The sequence below is a fragment of the Diuraphis noxia genome, unplaced genomic scaffold (genome assembly GCF_037042655.1).
Source record: "Diuraphis noxia isolate RWA-SAM2 unplaced genomic scaffold, SU_Dnox_SAM2 contig0004, whole genome shotgun sequence".
Classification (NCBI taxonomy): domain Eukaryota; kingdom Metazoa; phylum Arthropoda; class Insecta; order Hemiptera; family Aphididae; genus Diuraphis; species Diuraphis noxia.
The window spans coordinates 45461059-45479448 of record NW_028301714.1 but is presented as its reverse complement, the minus strand read 5'-3'; the positions used below and the strand labels follow the sequence as shown (position 1 = coordinate 45479448).

General features: G+C 30.3%; 1 protein-coding gene across 3 annotated transcripts in view; it reads left to right on the top strand.

Moving 5' to 3' along the window:
• Positions 1-18390, top strand: part of LOC107167929 (protein tyrosine kinase 7) — a 139358-nt gene that overhangs the window by 94872 nt on the left and 26096 nt on the right. For all 3 annotated transcript variants that reach the window (XM_089225671.1, XM_089225669.1, XM_089225670.1), the window contains 2 exons: positions 391-496; positions 10783-11014. In XM_089225671.1, the coding sequence (XP_089081797.1) occupies positions 391-496; positions 10783-11014 (338 nt within the window). The remainder of the gene's footprint in view (positions 1-390; positions 497-10782; positions 11015-18390) is intronic.

Below are 18390 nucleotides of genomic sequence, written 5' to 3'. Positions count from 1 at the left end.
TTATATAGTGGTTTCGTCAACGAAAATTCCTTTCCAATTCTGAATTATATAGGAACATTAATATTAAGTTATACAATTAGTTTTTATGTCATAAGTTATAATTGTAGGTAGGTATAAACAGACGTAGAGCGTTAAGATGTCCACGACCATCGTGTAATATTATATCATAATATTTTTTTTTATAAGTCTACTAAAATATTTTAATGTGTATTAGCGATGGGTTTATTATGCGAACATATTACACCAATACGACCGGAACCGTGAAACCTGATCTGTTATCAGCAGGGTTCTTTCCCTCGTCTCGTGTATTGAATTATGCGTTCATGAGGTCATCCTTTGTAAATTTATTTTATTATTAAAATTATTTTTATTCTTGTTTTTCTTTTTCAGCTCAATGCATGTCGGCACTCGGCATGCAGTCCGGAGTGATAAAAGACGACGATTTAACCGCTAGTTCTTCTTTCGAAATTGGAAATGTCGGACCGCAGAACGCCAGGTGAGAGCCGTTTTTAAACAACAACGCGTGTTGCACAATATTTCTCACGCCCCGTTTGCACGCAAAACGCGTACAGAGGGGCATTTTTTCTTCATAATACAACAAAGCGTATTTTGGGGTTACACTATACGCGTTATTATATGTTGACTGTTGGACGTGACAAAATGTTTATGTTGGCAATTTCTACTACGAATATTGTCCGCTAAATGGCTGTTTTCCTTTATTCTATGAAAGATTCGATGCAGTTTATGCTCCATATTATGGGTATACTGTAAACTTTGAGTTTACGACGTTTTTGGGAATTCTTTTTTGAAAATAGGCGACACCTACACGAAATTGTTTCCATTCTAGCATAAATCCTTCTACTTCCAATGGAATAGCTATAGGGGACAAAAACAATTTTGCACCCTCCTGCAGATATGTTCATTTCACCTACCCTCTTCTTTTATTGTCGTCGTTCTAACACGCGGCAAAAGTACACCTTTAGGCCACCATTTAAAGACCCTCAAGATACTTCCGATACGTCGATAAAAGCTCAGGTGGTTCAGTCTCCCAGCAGCTTAAAACATTTTTTTTTCCTTTTTAGTACTTTACATGGAAATTACTACGCTTAAAGTATATATTATCCGCGTGGTATGCGAAAATAAATTAGCGAACATTTTTTCTTACACGTTTTAAAATATATTTTATCTTCACTTTATACATTTTATTAAAATATGTATTATGTTAATATACATATAAAGAATTTCTTCGAAATAGAAATGAATATTTTTTTCTTTTGGTTAAGGTTAGCTTAAAAAATAAAAAATAAAAATAAAATACTGCTATACTCAATGCGTCGTTTTTTTTTCTTAAAATATGTATTTTGTTACTTTATTTTGATAGGAAAATGTGTAATATCCAGTTGGTATATATATGTATATTCTAACTGAACTTCTCTCTTCCGACTTACTTAAATATATATATATTTATACACGTTCAACAAACATACATAAAGTTAGTTATTGGCGGTTAGAAAGGATTGGGTGTGAACAAAATGGAACCCAGAGCTTTGTGCTCTTGGTATGGATTTAATAAACGAGAGGGTCAGAATCCCTTGTTTTGAACTCTGACCACTAGTGCCCGAGGAACTCGTTAATTGGAACTTGCGTGTGACGTTTCAATTTGTTTTCATACATTGAGTTAAAGATGGATTAAAAGTTGTACGGTTAGATTTTTCCATGTGAGTGTGTTATATAATATAATAGAGTAAACTATATAAATGAGAATTAAATCTAATGGAATGGCAAAAAAATAAATTTAAAAATGTTCCTCAACTTTTAAACTATAAGTACCTAGCATTATAGAACTGCTTTCTTAGCAATATTTTAAATTGCATAAAGCAACCGTCACTCAAAATTTTTGTGTATCTACGAAATGTGAATGTGTATATTTACGTGCAATGTCATTTTATTCAAAATTAAAATTCGAAAAATATTATTGTTATATATCATACATTATATAATTTTATTTAGTTACTAAGTAGGAATAATGTAAAAATAATGTCCCTCAATATGTGTCACTTATTAGAGTATATTTAATAATAAACAATAATACTTATACAAGGCTACATTATACATTATAATACTTCTTCACTTAAATACATTTGAGATTTGATTCAATCACAATACTTTTAAAATTATTGTTGGTAATAATTGAAATTGAGTTCGTTATTAGCAGTAAATTATTTTTGATTTCTATACTATTGCTTGAATAACGGATTTATTTTAATTTTTACCCAGTATACATATATTGTGACATTATTCAATTGAAACATTTATAATCATATTACATTAATAATACACTTTGTTGTTGAATAATTATATAACTTTTTCTTTTAATTATGTTTATAGTGTAAGTATAACGTACAATATTATAATAAATTCCATAACTAGCTACGTATTAATATTATTTGTTAAACAAGGTTTTTCATGATAGATATTTTAAAAGTAAGTGTATGGATAAAAATGCGTTATTTTTTTCTTGCTTTTCCTTTTTCAGAAATATTAAATGGAATAAAGGTATCATGATTGTGCTTTGGGTTCTAACAAGTTTTTATAAGGGACTCTGTTGTTGAACAATATCACTTGTAGATGTATATGCTGTGAATAATATAATATCATAACATACATATTACATTCTATAGCTAAAACATATCATATTATTTGACTCGTACTATTGTCCCGCGTCTAAAAATGTATAATTTAATGGAAAGGGAATCTTTTTCCATCTTTTTGTTAATATTTGTTTTGTTCAAGACGCGACTTTTGTAACCCTTAAAATGCGTGCGTGAATGAGTGAGTGACATCAAAGGAAAACTTAACTGTGCAGAATGGCAATCAGAGATAATCAAATATTTTAAAACAGATTCTATGTGATTGTATAGGCGCGTGGTTATATATAGCTTATGCATATTTAACATGACTTTATTTCAAAGTTCAACAGTTTTTTTTTGTGTTAATATAATATAAGTATACTGTTCGATATCAGTGCGCCGCAACTAGAAAAAAAAAGTTCAGTTTCAGATTTTTGAGACATAGGCTTTTTGCTTTGTAATTTTGTCCCCCAGAATAAAAATATTTCAGTTTGCTTTGCCATCGGATTGTCTGATTTATTTTTATCACAAGTCTATATATATATACACATTCGGTATTGGGTATGAAAAAACTCAATATTTTCTGGTTGCCCCGTAGGCGTCGTGTACATAGAGTGGCAGTAGCGAAAAGTTTCGTCTAATGAATATTAATGGTCGTTACCAGTTATCTATATAGGATGAGACCGGTAGAAAAATAAAATAAGAAAAAGATTTCTTTCTGGTGTATTTTTTACTTTTTTTTTCGGTCGAGTTACGACTTCAAGACAGAGAAAGCTAGTTTTATCGATACGAACTTTATATTTTTATTCTAACGACCTTTTCGAATACAAGAGGTTTTGCTTTCTTAGCGTCGTAGTGAGAAAGACAATCAATCAAAACACTAGAGATTTTTTAGGTCATAATTTTTATATATTTATTTTTCAAGGGGAGCTCTACTGAAGGGATATTTTTTGTGTGTATACCTAACGACAATTTATCTTCGATTATCGCCTGTTGACGTTTTTGTCGCTTCTTACCAACACTACCATTACTTGAGTACATGAAATAAAAATAAAATATTGAATCACAGCTAACTGATAGGTTTGATTATATTATGTTCTCTATGCCAGTACTGTATTAACATTATTTATTTTTTTGGTTGTTTTAGAGGAGTTTGTAAGTCGCACATATAAGGTAAAAGGTGTAAATATTGGTATCTACCTACCTATTTTTATTTCCTTTTTTCGTATATTTGGTGTTTGCTCCGAGGAAACTACGCGTCGTTTGTAGAGTAAATAAGACAAAATGTAGCGTCGGCGAGGAAAGGAATAAAATAAATATTTCCCGTGCCCGTGATTTCGTAGAGAGATGAAAGTAAAAAGTTAAAGATTACGGCGGCGGCGGCGGATGGATAAAAATATGTCTGAAAAACTTTCTCAGCCACATATATATATACTCGTACAGGATATATACTTAAACTTGCTACTTTTATTTTATTTATTTTTTCCACCACCATGGGAATACCATGCGTTGACCGCGTTAACTGAAACGAGCAAAAAACATCTGGGAAAAATCTGCCACGAACGAATATAAAAATAAAAGTTTTCGCCGTGCGGGTATATTGTAATATCGCGCCACGAACAAACGGGAATGTATAGGTGTATAATATAATATACATTTAATAATAAAATATTGTTGTGATAACATTATAAATCTCGTTAAATTCGTTCTTCCGCAATAGGAACTCTATTGTGACACAACTCTCGTCCCATTGCGATTAGACACATTTTTTGGCGATCGTGCGCAACAGCAGCGCAAAACCATCCGCTCATCCGCATACAATACTGTACACTGTACAGGACGTAATACACTCTTTGCGGCTCCCGGCGATCGTTTTCCTACATTGAAAATCCTATTGAATTTGTACCCAATCGGTTTCCATGATTACAGCAGTGGTCGGTAATGAACTCCGGTCACGTTTGATCCGCAGGCATTATCCCAAGACAACAATTCGTTTAGCCGAATATCGGCCGGGTCGATGATTGCAAGTGTGTCCAGATTACTCTCCATTTTTGCGAGAAGAAAAATAATAATTCCCTCCCAAGTATAATAACTGTATAATATTATATGTTATGATTTATAACTAGAAATCATAATGTCCTACCGAACAATCATTGGACGCGTAGTGTGAAAATGGGAAAATTGTACGTTAATTTGTATTATGTGATGATGTGCTCTCGGAATTTCGTAATGACATTTCATAATAATTATATTCTAAACGCATTGCAAATGTGATTTGTTCAGTACATAAAATATTTGAATAAAAATATGATTTTTAATTTTGATCTCATTTCCTGATCATAATCTTTGCCATTTATAAATCGGTATTCGATAGACATTACTGTTTTTATTTAATGTTCATATAATACATTATGTAGTATATGTACTGGTTCTTTTTTTTTTTTTTGTTATAGTTCGTTCATCACGCCTCGCGTAATCTAAATAATTTATTTCTTGCAAAAAAAAAATATTAAATATGACGCGTTGTTTATACTTATACTTTTTTCTATATAAATCATTTTCAAATACAATGCTTATCCCTGGAGCTATTCATGTTTTACAAAATTTCTATTTAATGGATGACGATAGATTTACAATCCATTTACAAATATGTACCTTATTTTTTATCAAGTGTTTGTTCAGAGTGGATCTGTACAAATCTGCGCTCTGCTGAAACATTAAGTTGAACTATCGTTCAAATCTATTTTACAGTGTTCTCTATATCGGTGTATTAGGTTGTAAATGGATATTACATGATATGTATGATCGTTCACATGACCACATATGTTATATATGTGTATAAAAAAACCAAATTGTCACGTATAACAGAAATGGGGTAACCGTTTGAGGAGGCCATGATATATTTTAAAGAATTTTGTATTATATACCTAATACCTATAGTAACCCGATAAAATGTAAATGACATAACACATATACAACATAAAAGCTTCATGGTTAGAAAAGTGGTTCATATTTTAGAAAATAAACGTGTTTAGCAATTTTCTGAAATCATGGTTTCGTCATCATTCAAATCATCAGCAATTTTTTTCATGCTGTTATTACATTTACTAAAATAATGACGTTTTTTTTTTATATTCAATATTTAATTAATTAACGAGTGTTGATAAAATTAATTGAAATATCAACACAACAAATAAGCAAAAAGAAACTAAAGGTTTAAATAATTATAAATTAAAATATTTTATCATCATATTTAAATCATTATATATTATGCTCACATTTTTTTATTTACTATGGATACCGATACCGATAATACTTTTTTATTCAAATGAAATCAAAAATAATTGATTCACCGTATGGTATGAAATATTAATATTCACTATAATTAATTCAATTAATATATTATTTAACAATTTCTCACGTTACTATAATACTTAATTAATATTATGTTTATTGTAGTACCAATATTATTATGTGACATTCGTAAACACTAAAAATGTAAATAATTTTCAGAGGAGACTTTGGTTCTTTAAAAACTTTTTATCGTACCTTCCTTACAACTTTGAGATAATATTTTTAAAACTTCACCAATTATTATTCATTTTAGTATTTTGTAGACGTAATAAAATGTTCTAAATAAATTGAACATTTATTGGATTCAGTAACTTAATTATTATTTTACATCAGTATTATTTTAATAGGACTTCTGGGTATATAATACTTGACACAAGCACCTACACACCTAAATTTATGTTTTCTCATTCAATGGTCAAAACAATATAGTTTGTGCTATATAATGTATATCATATATAATTATTCTTTTTAAATTTTTTAGTCAATTACTTTTTTTCAATGATTGGCTGATTAGTTTCTAAAATATAGATCTGGTGCCTATATAGTTTTGGAATATCATTATAATTTAAATGACCTACTTCATTTGTAGTTCATTGAATTTGCACACATTTTTCCCCAGACAAAATGCAATTCATTTGAAATGATTTGGTTTATTATGCTAAATAATATTGTCAGTGAGATATTACTGTCAATGAAAAATGTTGTCTTAATATTTGCTCTGTGGTGATTACGTGTATGATTGAGCGCCTCTTTAGGGTTGCCAACGGATGACGGAAACGATGCCAACAAAAACGCCCAAGTTAATTTGCCATCCAAGTTTTTATTATTATTTTTGGGGGGACGTCTCCAACGGCTTATAAAAAAAACATAAAAAAAAAACTACCGTGACTGACAAAATATGGTCGTCGATCCGTTTTGGCTGTCATCTAGACGGGTTTAATTGGTTCCTTGATCATGGGCATCCTCAGTGATGTAAAAAAAAATTATGTCGTTTAAATCTAACGCAAAGGCGGGTGTATGATATTATTGTGTGGTTTGTGTTTCGTATGTGTTTGTTAAAAATAATATTTGTTGCTAGTCGTAAATTATCATAATAGCCTGGTTGCCTGGTGGTATGCATAGTGCACGAGTGGTGTGCACGTAAGTTACCCGATGATAATCGATTGTCAAAAGACAGTTTTCCCATGCACGTTGTGACTATAATATATACCTTTGTAGCATTTGGTCATTGCTTTAAAAGCAGTAAATAAAAGTCGTTTGAGCAGATGGAACAAAATTCGATGGGCTTTTAAAAGAGGTGGAGGTCCAGTAGCATTAAAAAAAAAAAAAAAAAAAAAAAACAGGTAAAAATTCCCTTCTTTGGCGTTCACTTTAGTAGGTGTATAGTTACAACCATCACCACCGTCTTCCCATTATATTTGGTTGTGCCTTTCAAAACGGAACTAAAGAAAAAGGATTTCGGCCCATCAGTTCTGTATTAGACGTATATATATAATACATGTATGTATATATATATATAGGATAAAAAGAAGTCTACTCTAAAAATCAGCTTTACGGTCGGCCGGTTTTCTTAAGCCCGGCTTTGTACGGTATTGAGTGAGAGGACGTAAGGTGGGGAGGACTTAATTTCGAACGGACCGATTGTTGTCGCCTTTAAGCGTTTATAAAGCTTCGATTTTTTTTCTACTCTTCAGTGCTACAGTTTCCAACAGTCGACTTTACTTATCGTAAAAAAAAAAAAATACAGTGAATTCAGCATGCGTCGCACATGAGTTTAGTATTGCCAATAGTAAATGGATTGAAGGGGACCGAAAAGAATACCAAAGTAGACAACATTTTATTATCGATTAAGGTGTGTGCTTTTTATACTTATGGCTTAAAGTTGTTTCCTCACAACGTTTTAGTAATCAATTTATCTGCTCGACGTGTTTTAATTCATAAATATAACAAATACCCTATATCTGAAATAGTTGCCGAAATTATACTTGTTTTCTTTATCAGTATAACACTGCATTTTATATTTTAGTAATTGTATACAACTGTACTACGAGTTTCTTAAATTTTATTTTTTTTTAATAAATGTATTTTGAGTGGATACATCAACTAATTTGTACTTGTAAGCTTCTACATATATCTATGTCATGAGTTACCTGGTTTCGTTATTCCCCCGCAGCGATCATATTCACTATAATGTATTATACTATAAAAAATATATGATAGCTGCTCTATCTGATATAGCGTGACATAAACATAATCATAATATGTCTTGGAGAATGAAACGAGTTGTATGTAATGATTTATATTAAAATTTTAACGAAATGCGCTCCGTAAAAGTTTATCAATTTATTATACAAGCGAACACAGCAAAAGTTGTTTTCGATTAAATATAATATCTACGCGTATCGCATATTGTTATGTATTTCTACTAGCTTATCCTATCTAAACTGTATAATAGTATACGGTGTACGACTATAGTATCTATATATGTATATTCTTTGAATTATATATCAGTCTAAAAACTTTTTATCCTAGTATTCGTGAAGGAGGAATCACATAATCTAATTGATATTTTACTACTGCGAATAAAACATTTAAAATTGTTTAAATTATTATCTAAGTATATTGATTTAACTTGATATCAATTTAATATTTTTTTATATATTTATTTGGTATTTTATTACTATCATGTACTTATTAGTGCACTTCTATAATAATGATTCTTGTTTTTGAAATTTTTATGTATATCCACTTTTTTGTATAAAAAAACATGTTTGAAAATATTTTTACACTGTATTTAAGAGAACTGGATGATTATTTTTCAATATTTATTAATTTTACCAACTTATGCATAATATTAATGCGTACATTGTATGCGCAACTAAAATAAACTTTAGCTGTTAACCGTTGATAAGGCTCTTAGTATGAAAAACTTGTGAATAATATTGAACATAAGAGGCTGATGTGTGTCTTAACTTGACACACCGCCCTCGACAAATCCTCCGAAAGTGTGGAGGTTCGCAAATATTGTACGTATTGAATTATATAGACTCGTTTAGACGAGCTGATGTTGACGCATTGCACAACTGCACTTTGCGCATGTGATTTGTTCGGCGGCACGTCTGAACTTGAAAAAAAGGCTGTCGATTGCGTTTTTCTTAGTCGACGTAACGTCTCGAAAATTAATGCGGTTAACCGCTGTCGAGTATATTAAAATAATTCCTAATGATCAATTTCAAAAGTATATCATTATGGGAATCGCATCGAAAACGTGGAGAAAATCAATCAGCGTCTGTCGCCATTTTCCTAAAAAAAAAAAACACGCAGTTAACATTAGATGATGAAGCTTAAACCATATAATTGGTCAACTAGTATCGTTGACCACGGTACACATTTTATATACGGTATCCGCCGTATAGTTGCGAACCGGTAACCGTGGTAATTTCCAAGTCTCCATTCGGCCCGCGCGAAAACGCGCTTGTAGTTTTTCTCTGCGTCTGTCATCATGTGCCGTTTGATTTTCGTCCGAACAGACTTCAATGTCATCCGATAGTATGTATTATTTGCATTTTTTTTTATGCAGCTGGCTTATTGTAATTCAAGGAAGTTCTATATATCTATACACAGAATCGCAATTAATAGTGCTAAAACATGTATATCTATCATCAGTTTCGGACGATAATACCACAATAACATACAATAGGTACTCATAACAAATTATTATAATATACACCAATAATTAGGGACGACATAATATTATATATTAAGTGATTCGGTACTGAACTTCGACGTTAAACAACACTGTACCATTGCCTCCAAAAAATTTTTGTACCTCTATACAGTGGTATCCTTATCGAGTGCTGTGCCGTTCCATAATATTTTTTTTTTTTGTAACTATGTACGAACAAATCATCGTTTGAAATCGATTTCCTATTTAAAATCAGTTAGACAGACATCTCGCCACAAAACTCATTGTATCCTATACATGGTTGATGATTAAATGATTAATTTAAATGGAAACAAAATTACTATCGAACCATATTTGAAAGGTAATTACCTGTTTCCAACGAGGGAGTGAAGCCACGACCGAATTAGCGCATATGTGTCATACAGAACGAGGACCATTTAAATATTTTTCCACCGAACCTCAAAATGTTGATCGCGACACTGATCCTAAATATACCTATTAAAATGGTGACACAAGTCACGTTTTCGATTAGGTCTGGTCATTGGGTGTATTACACGTAAACTAATTAGGTTTGAATCAAATGTATAAGTTCAGTTGTATATTATAATCAACTATAGCACAAATGCCACAAAGTTATATTTTTACCAAGACCCGTGAGCTTTATGATTTAACACCGTGTTTAAAAGTAATAATATAACAATAAATTAGTATTCATAATTTGCCACGTTTTTCGAAAAGTTCAGCTCGCACACATTTTGTACCGAAATACATTTGTTTTTTACTGGTATATATATATTAAATATTTTTATATAATATACATAAATATATGTGTGCGTATACATATAATTTGACCCTTAGAAATTTACATGTTGGTCACGTACAACTTTTAGCTCCAAACAATAAGGCCAATAATAACGAGGAAGGATTTTTCTTTTTTTTTGTAGCTCAGCTGTCATAAAACGATGAAATGGATTATAATGTCAGCAGTTGACTTTTTACCGATACGGCAGAAATCCTTTTGACATTTTCAGCCTCTGTTTTTTATTTTTTTAATACAAACTAGGTCACATTTTAACGATCGCAAAATGTAAAGTTTAATATTTTTCGTTTCAGGGTACGCACAGAAAGAGAAGGGGGTGCTTGGTGTCCAAAAGAGCCGGTCACTAGGGAACCCACCGAATGGCTTGAAGTAAATTTACACGTGGTAAGAGTGATCACGTCAGTGGAGACTCAAGGCAGGTTTGGCAATGGACAAGGTCAAGAGTTCACCGAAGCATTTCTGATCGACTACTGGAGACCAAAGCTTGGAAAATGGGTCCGATACAGAAACATCACTGGACATGAGGTAAATAAAAAGATATACTACATTACAATTAATAAAAGTATATGCATTTTGGAATTACTTATATATAGGTACACAAGTTTATATTCTATATTTAAAATTAAAAATTAATACAGAAAATATCCTTCAATGGATTATAAAATGTATTAAATTATTAGATATCATTTTAAAAATAAAACCTTTAAAGCAAAAATATCACTTATTTTCAGGTTTTTAAACCTACAGAATATAAAATGCCTACTCATTATATTGATTCACCTGCCCATAACATTTCACTCATTTACTTATTGTATAATATAAAAAATAAAAAATAAATAAAAGCAGAAACATATAATATATATTTGCTTATACTTTTTAAATTTAATTTACCATCATTCCAGTATCTAAACTTAGTATGTGCAGTAGTTATTAAACTATACATGCTATATATTATAATTTGTAATATTACATTTAATTAGCATTTTAATTGACATCATATATTGCATTGCGTCGTGGCGTTGTTATTATTATTACGAGTAAATTAGGTATATTTATTATAATATAAATTTAAAAACAGTACAAGAGTACACTTGTTCCTTATTGTAAGTTGTTTTTACTCTGAAAAAAATGTAATAATAGATTATTCGAGTTCATATAATAGAACATTTCTAATAGTGTTCCACTCTTCTAACTTTTCATAATATTTTCAACTAATAAGATTTAATAGTTTATTTATTTTAATTTGCATCTTACTCATACTTAATAATTCTTTGATTTATGAAAACTTCATTATGATCATGAGATCAACAGTATTTTTAAGATAGCAAGAATAACCATTGAATTGGTTAGTTTGGCTAGACTAAGTCAATGCGATTTCATTTGTTGATAAAATATATGATTACTATTAAGTATTCATTTTTGGACAGCTTAAGAATTTTAATATCATTTTAAAGTACAAGAACTGATAGCATAGTATTTTAGTATTGATTGGCGCCCATTTACTTTCGAATGGTTTTTTTTTTTTGTTAGTAAGTAGGTGTATATTTTGTAAAACAAGCTAAATTACTGTCTTAAAAATTAATAACAATTAGTGGTCGAAGTGTTGTAAATGAGAAGATTTTCTAATAATATTACCCTTTTAAAGTTTTCGTTTAAGTACGTTTTGCCAGACTTAAATATTATTTATTAATGTAATTAAAATAATGTCTAACATTAAACACTGATTCACAATGAAATTTAACGGAGCTGTTGATTTTAAAGGCCATTATCTTTTGAAATATAGCTCAAAAACAATATAAAAATCTCCCCTGAAACAACTCAACCGTGGGCTTTTTTTTATACATGCAACAAAAGACGTTATAAACTATATATCCTTCCCTGCTATATAATAGTCACAAGTATACAAAGTTTATGTAACGGTAAGGTTTTTCTCTTCTATAATATTTCCAAGCTATTGCAGCATTACCGAGTTAATATCCCTATACATTTTGAATATATATACGTCGTAAGTCTTACAATAGATATACTAAACAAACAATGATAAAGAATGTCCTCAAACAATATTGAATAAACCCTACAGACTATAATATAACATTATGAATAATTTAAAAAGAATCCGTTGATACGATGTTTATATATTCGCTGTAGATCGTTAATGCGACGGTTAAGTGTGTGTATTATATTATGTATTATGTATCAAAAACATTAAATAACGTATATATATATATATATATACCATATCATAATATGTATACTAAATAATATATGTATACTGTATAGGTATAGGTATTGACACATGCGTATTTCATCGTCAAGTGATTTCTCGAGGGAAATTCATTTTGGTGGGTCTAATTTGATTATATCTGTCGCGATTAATTAACGAACCTTGTTAACCGAGTATTTTCGAAAATTAAACACACCCCACACACTACCACAGTAACGTTTTTGCATCCGAATATTTTACATTTACCAATTTTAATATTATATTTTATATATCATATATTCATGTACCATACTATACTGTATATGCACTGTGTATAGTATATAGGAGGGGTAGGGGTATATACACCATACAATGTGACATTATAAGTAGGCATTACGACACCACTCTGTATTTATTATTAATTATAATACACCCCACGAGATGACCCATATTCGATCACTTTAATTTATTTTAGTGTATGACCTATAACTATAGTGCGTCGGAGAGAGACCATTCTATACGCGCATTTCATGTGCATATTTGTATAAGATACGTATTTATACAATCGCTTATGATATTTCAACAGTCAGTGAAAAAATATATTTTTATTTTATAAACAAATATTATACCTGGACTGTATACAAATAAGTAGTATTGAAGACAAAAAAAATCATTGTAAAATGGATTAACTAATAATATAATTTTTTTCAGCATAATATGTATATAATTATACATTCAAGTTTTTAATATGTAGCTAGAGTATATAGTATATTATATTATGGCAATTGCATTTTTTTTTTTTAATAACCTGCAATTAGAAACTTCTTCATGATTTCAAAATATGGAAATTCTCTTAATATTAAATTTCGTCCATTTCATTCGTCACAAATACCTTGGTGACTTACAGACAGTTATTCATACTCAAAGTGATTTGAAACATTGAGCGATGCATCGCTTCTATTTCTATGCACACATAGTTTCGATAGGTACACGCGCGTAATTAAATTTAGTATAATTAATGTTTCCGTGTTTTGTGTTTGGATTTCCATGTTATATTTTTAATTTTAACTACAATTATAATGTTTAAACTATTATTCATTACAGCATTGTGAATAACATGTTTAAAAAACAAAAGTTATAATTTTTTATACATTTTAATGACCAGTTATGCCGATTGCGTTATAATTTAAATAACCCTGTAATTTGGGAACACCAGAAACAGGTATAGTGAAAATGTGCCTGCTTTGTTTTATGGCGCTTACGTTTCACAGATCTATAGTTAACCTACAGCAAAAAGGTTTCGAGCTAAAATTTTTGAATCTGTGTTTTTCCTATATATATAGTATACAAATTAATCAAAATAATATAGTAGTAGAAAACCGTGTCACATGGAGTTTCATTTTGTAAATTGTTATTATTATTTTTGCTTAAAAAACAAATTAAATAACTTACATTCTAACAATTATAAATAACGAACAATTTTAAATTATTAGTTTTTAATTCCTATATTATAATCTTTTAACATTTCGAACAACGATATAATGTAAGCACGCTACTCACTTTAGTATTTATTATATATCAAAAACAACTGCAGTTACATGCAACAATAATATTATCTTAACGTTAACGATGAACAAAGTACCGAAACCTTAGTCTCCGATGTTATTGTAATATGCCGTCACGATAAACATTTGTTTTGGTCTTATATTCTATCAAATATGCTATTTTCATATATCAATATGATTTAATCAGTGCAGCAGCTATTCTCGATGATCTGCACATATCACGAGTCACACATATATCATATTATGATATGGAATTAAGATTGTAGATGTGATCGGTAGACTTTTAATTCGTATATCCAGGTGGATAAGTTAGTACTTGAAATACAAAATTAAGATGGCGCCCTTATAGAGAACGGTTCTAAAAACATAATTCAGCGTTTCGCCTTATGACATGTTGACTAGCGGAGGCGGAGTGTGTAAATGATTGAGTAGGTATTCACAATCGCAACTTTTGTGCGTGCGTGAATACACCCGTCGATCAATAGATATCAAATATAATAAACCTCGACGACTACACACACACACACACACACACAACCATTACTCTTTAGTTGATTTAATAGTAGTAGTAGTAGTAGTAGTAGTACAACATAAGTGTATCATCGTTCGGGTTAAAAGATCAACGAAATCATTACTCTTGTGTTTGTGTGTATATGTGTGAGAGTGTTTGTATTTGTGTGCGAGTGTTATGGCGTGTGTGGTCGCCGCACGGGCTCTCGTCAATATACGCAGACTCGCTGTTATCATTATAATGTGTGTGTCTAAACCCCCCCCCCCCTCCCAGTATTCTGATCGAGTGGATAGCTTTTATATAATTTATGTAATTTTTTTTTCGTACTTTCCTTCGACACGACGCGCAACGGATAACAACCTTTCGTATAGAGATTAATTACACGGGGTGGTGGGTGGAAGGGTGCCAATGTCGCATAAATATGTTACGCTCATTCTGCAACCCGTCGCCACCGCGGTCCATAATAAGTATACAATATAATATCTTACACTATATTTTATTTATTTGTAAACTGCAACATGTAGGCAAGTCTTTATTTTCTAGTTTCCACATCATGAGACATGGTTATAATCCACAAGAGTCGGAAGACGCGCGGTATATCATGTAGCAGGGTGAAAAGATGCTAGTGTAGAGAGGTCTGCAATATACGATTGTTTGTGTAGGACGGTGAACGTGATCTATCCGAAAATATTTTAATATTTTATCCTTACAGAGTAGGTGGAGAAGGGGGCCGTTTAATAACACTTGACTCGTACATTACCGGTGAATCGAATAAAACGGGCTTTTAAATGTTGCGGTACGTTAAACCGTATTCCGCGGGTTAGGTATATGAACAATACTGCAAAGAAAAAAAAACAAATATGGAATTAAACAGATTATTATTATTGCGATTGTTTTGTTGTCGTTAGTGTTTTGTCCGTATAATGATTAAAACAATGTCTAATTATCATAATGGAATTTGTAAACTCTTGTTCTATTGTTTTTTCGTTAAACGCAACAAGTTTTTTTTTCAATGTTTCTCGTAATTATTACATCATATATGTTTTGAGTTCAGTTCAAAGCAAATTTTTCATACCAAATTTTTTCGACATCGAACACAATTTATATTCGCCATGTTAATTTTTTCTTTCATCTATATGTGTATAAACTTAAACGAATAATTTTGTTATTTATTACTCAGCATGGCGTGTTTCATTTTGTCTAATTGTTTAATTAAAATAGTTATATTTTATTTTAATAATGTATTTTTAGTAAGCATTTAACGAAATAAAAACAAAAAATAAGTTTATTTTGATTTATTTTTTTAATAACGCTCCGCGATTTTTTTCTTTTTCCATTATTCATTTAATATATTTCTTTTTTGGATATTATTTTCTTTTTCGTTGATATAATGACAAACACCGTCGCTTGTATAATAACAAACAGAAACATTAATGGATTTTTCCCCCTGCGATATTTTTCAATAATATATCGCAATGATTTAACATTTTGTACAAAAATAATATCGCTTGGGTTTTCAATGAAATCGTAATTAATGTTTAGACGAAAAAAAAATACGTAAAATAATTAAATACTCAAAGAGGCGTACCTTTTTTATTTTGTTCACATTCAGCAATGTGATTAATTAAACTTCAAGTAAACTTTCCTTTTCCCGAGTTGTAAGTTATTAATATTTCCCTTCGTGTTTGTATTTGCGTGGATGCACGGCTTTCCACTTGAAACTTTCATGTTTCTTTTTTTTTATATTTAATATTTTTTAAGTTCAACTTTTCAAGTAGGTACAAACCATTATTTATAACGAGGTCGGTAAGTAAATAAGAGGAAAAACATAGTAAAGTTTATTATTACGTATACTGCCACCGATTTTTGCTAGGTTGATAAGCCAACAATTATAACGCACAGTATCTACGTATGTGTCATCTGCCATTCTTTGTGTACCGTATACCTATACAAGCTACTGTTAAAAATATGAAAATAGGAATAAATTACGAGACCTCTCCGAGTGTAGAATTCATGAAACGTGAAAAAATATAAAAACATTTTATAATGATTTTTTTCACCCTCTAGAAACAATTATATTAATCCTCGTGCGTGGCTCGCTATGTACGTATACGCTCAGGAAGGAGCTCAGTTTTTATTTTGTGATGTGGACACCGAAAGATATAAAAAATCGTTATTTTTACCAAAAAAAAAATATCATAAAACTCACATTTTGTTTTTACATTTTTATATCGGATTTTTTTATAAGCTAACAACGACTCGCGGTGTCGTAATAAAGAAATTAAAACAGTATTACAACGCCCTTATTCTTTCGCAACGTGTACAAAACGTACAACAACGACTATTGAGGTAATTAACAGTGATTATTTTAATTAAAAATAATAATAATAAGTTGTTCTGGTGGCTCTACATGCAAACTCAGATCTAGTGATCGGTGTAAAACTGTAAAATAAAGAAACCAACGTAGGTAGATATACGATATTTCATGTATAGATGCTATATATATAATATATACACACCTACCGATAATGTATCGTTCGTGGAGATATGATTATGTTGATAAATATATTATATATATATATATATATATATATCATGCTTATCACATATATAAAATTATGTATGTAGGGTTCTGAAGCTGTGAGCCAATTATTTAATCAAGGACAATATAATTTTATGAGCCAGTTTAGTACTTAAATTATATAGTTATAAATAATTATAAACGATGATGATTACTGAAGCGTAATGGATAAACTCGTCTTTGCTCATCTTATTTTAAATGCTCGTAAATTATAATATTAGTTAAATATTCGATATTTATGCATCATACTATACTTTAGGTACAGACTATATTATGAAAATATCAAAACATATTACTTTAGGATACCTTTAACAACTTATTCTCTTAAGAATCAAGACAATGTTAAAAAAAAATTTATGTTATGCTAAAATTTTAAGCTCCCAAAAATTGACTTAATTTGTAGTGTAGGTTTGTAGCCTTGCGTTGGAATAGAATAAATGTATAAGGAATTTATATTAGGCGTTATCACATTTCATATAGAAATTTCATTAATACAATAATATTGTGTGCCTCGCTGCATTTATACATTAGTTATCTATAGCCATACTTACCTTATTTGTGAGTGTTCGTTTAAGCGACCTGTCTATGATCGGCTTCAAAACATAAGTATACCCAAAGTTCTGTTACCAAAATAAGTACTCTATATATATTGCTTTTTAATTTGTAGGCATAATATGTCCATTACGGACGACGATAATGTACCGCGTGCACATTATATCATTATTGTGTATAATATGCTGCATTTAACTGCAGGAAACGACGAATGACCTATGTGACCGTGTCCACTAAACGCCGCTGAGACGGATATTATGTGTTATATTTTCCATTGCAAAATAGATCCGATATAACATCATATTATTATTTTTATTAAATTTGTCGATATTTCTCTCACCGATCTCGGTGTGATATGTATACTAGTATGTTATGCCAACTTATATGTTAGCCGCATAGGTGTTATACATCCGAATATCCGATGTTAATTATTATTATATTATCGATCGTATCTCCATTGCCGTATACAATTAAATATTTCATCTTAAT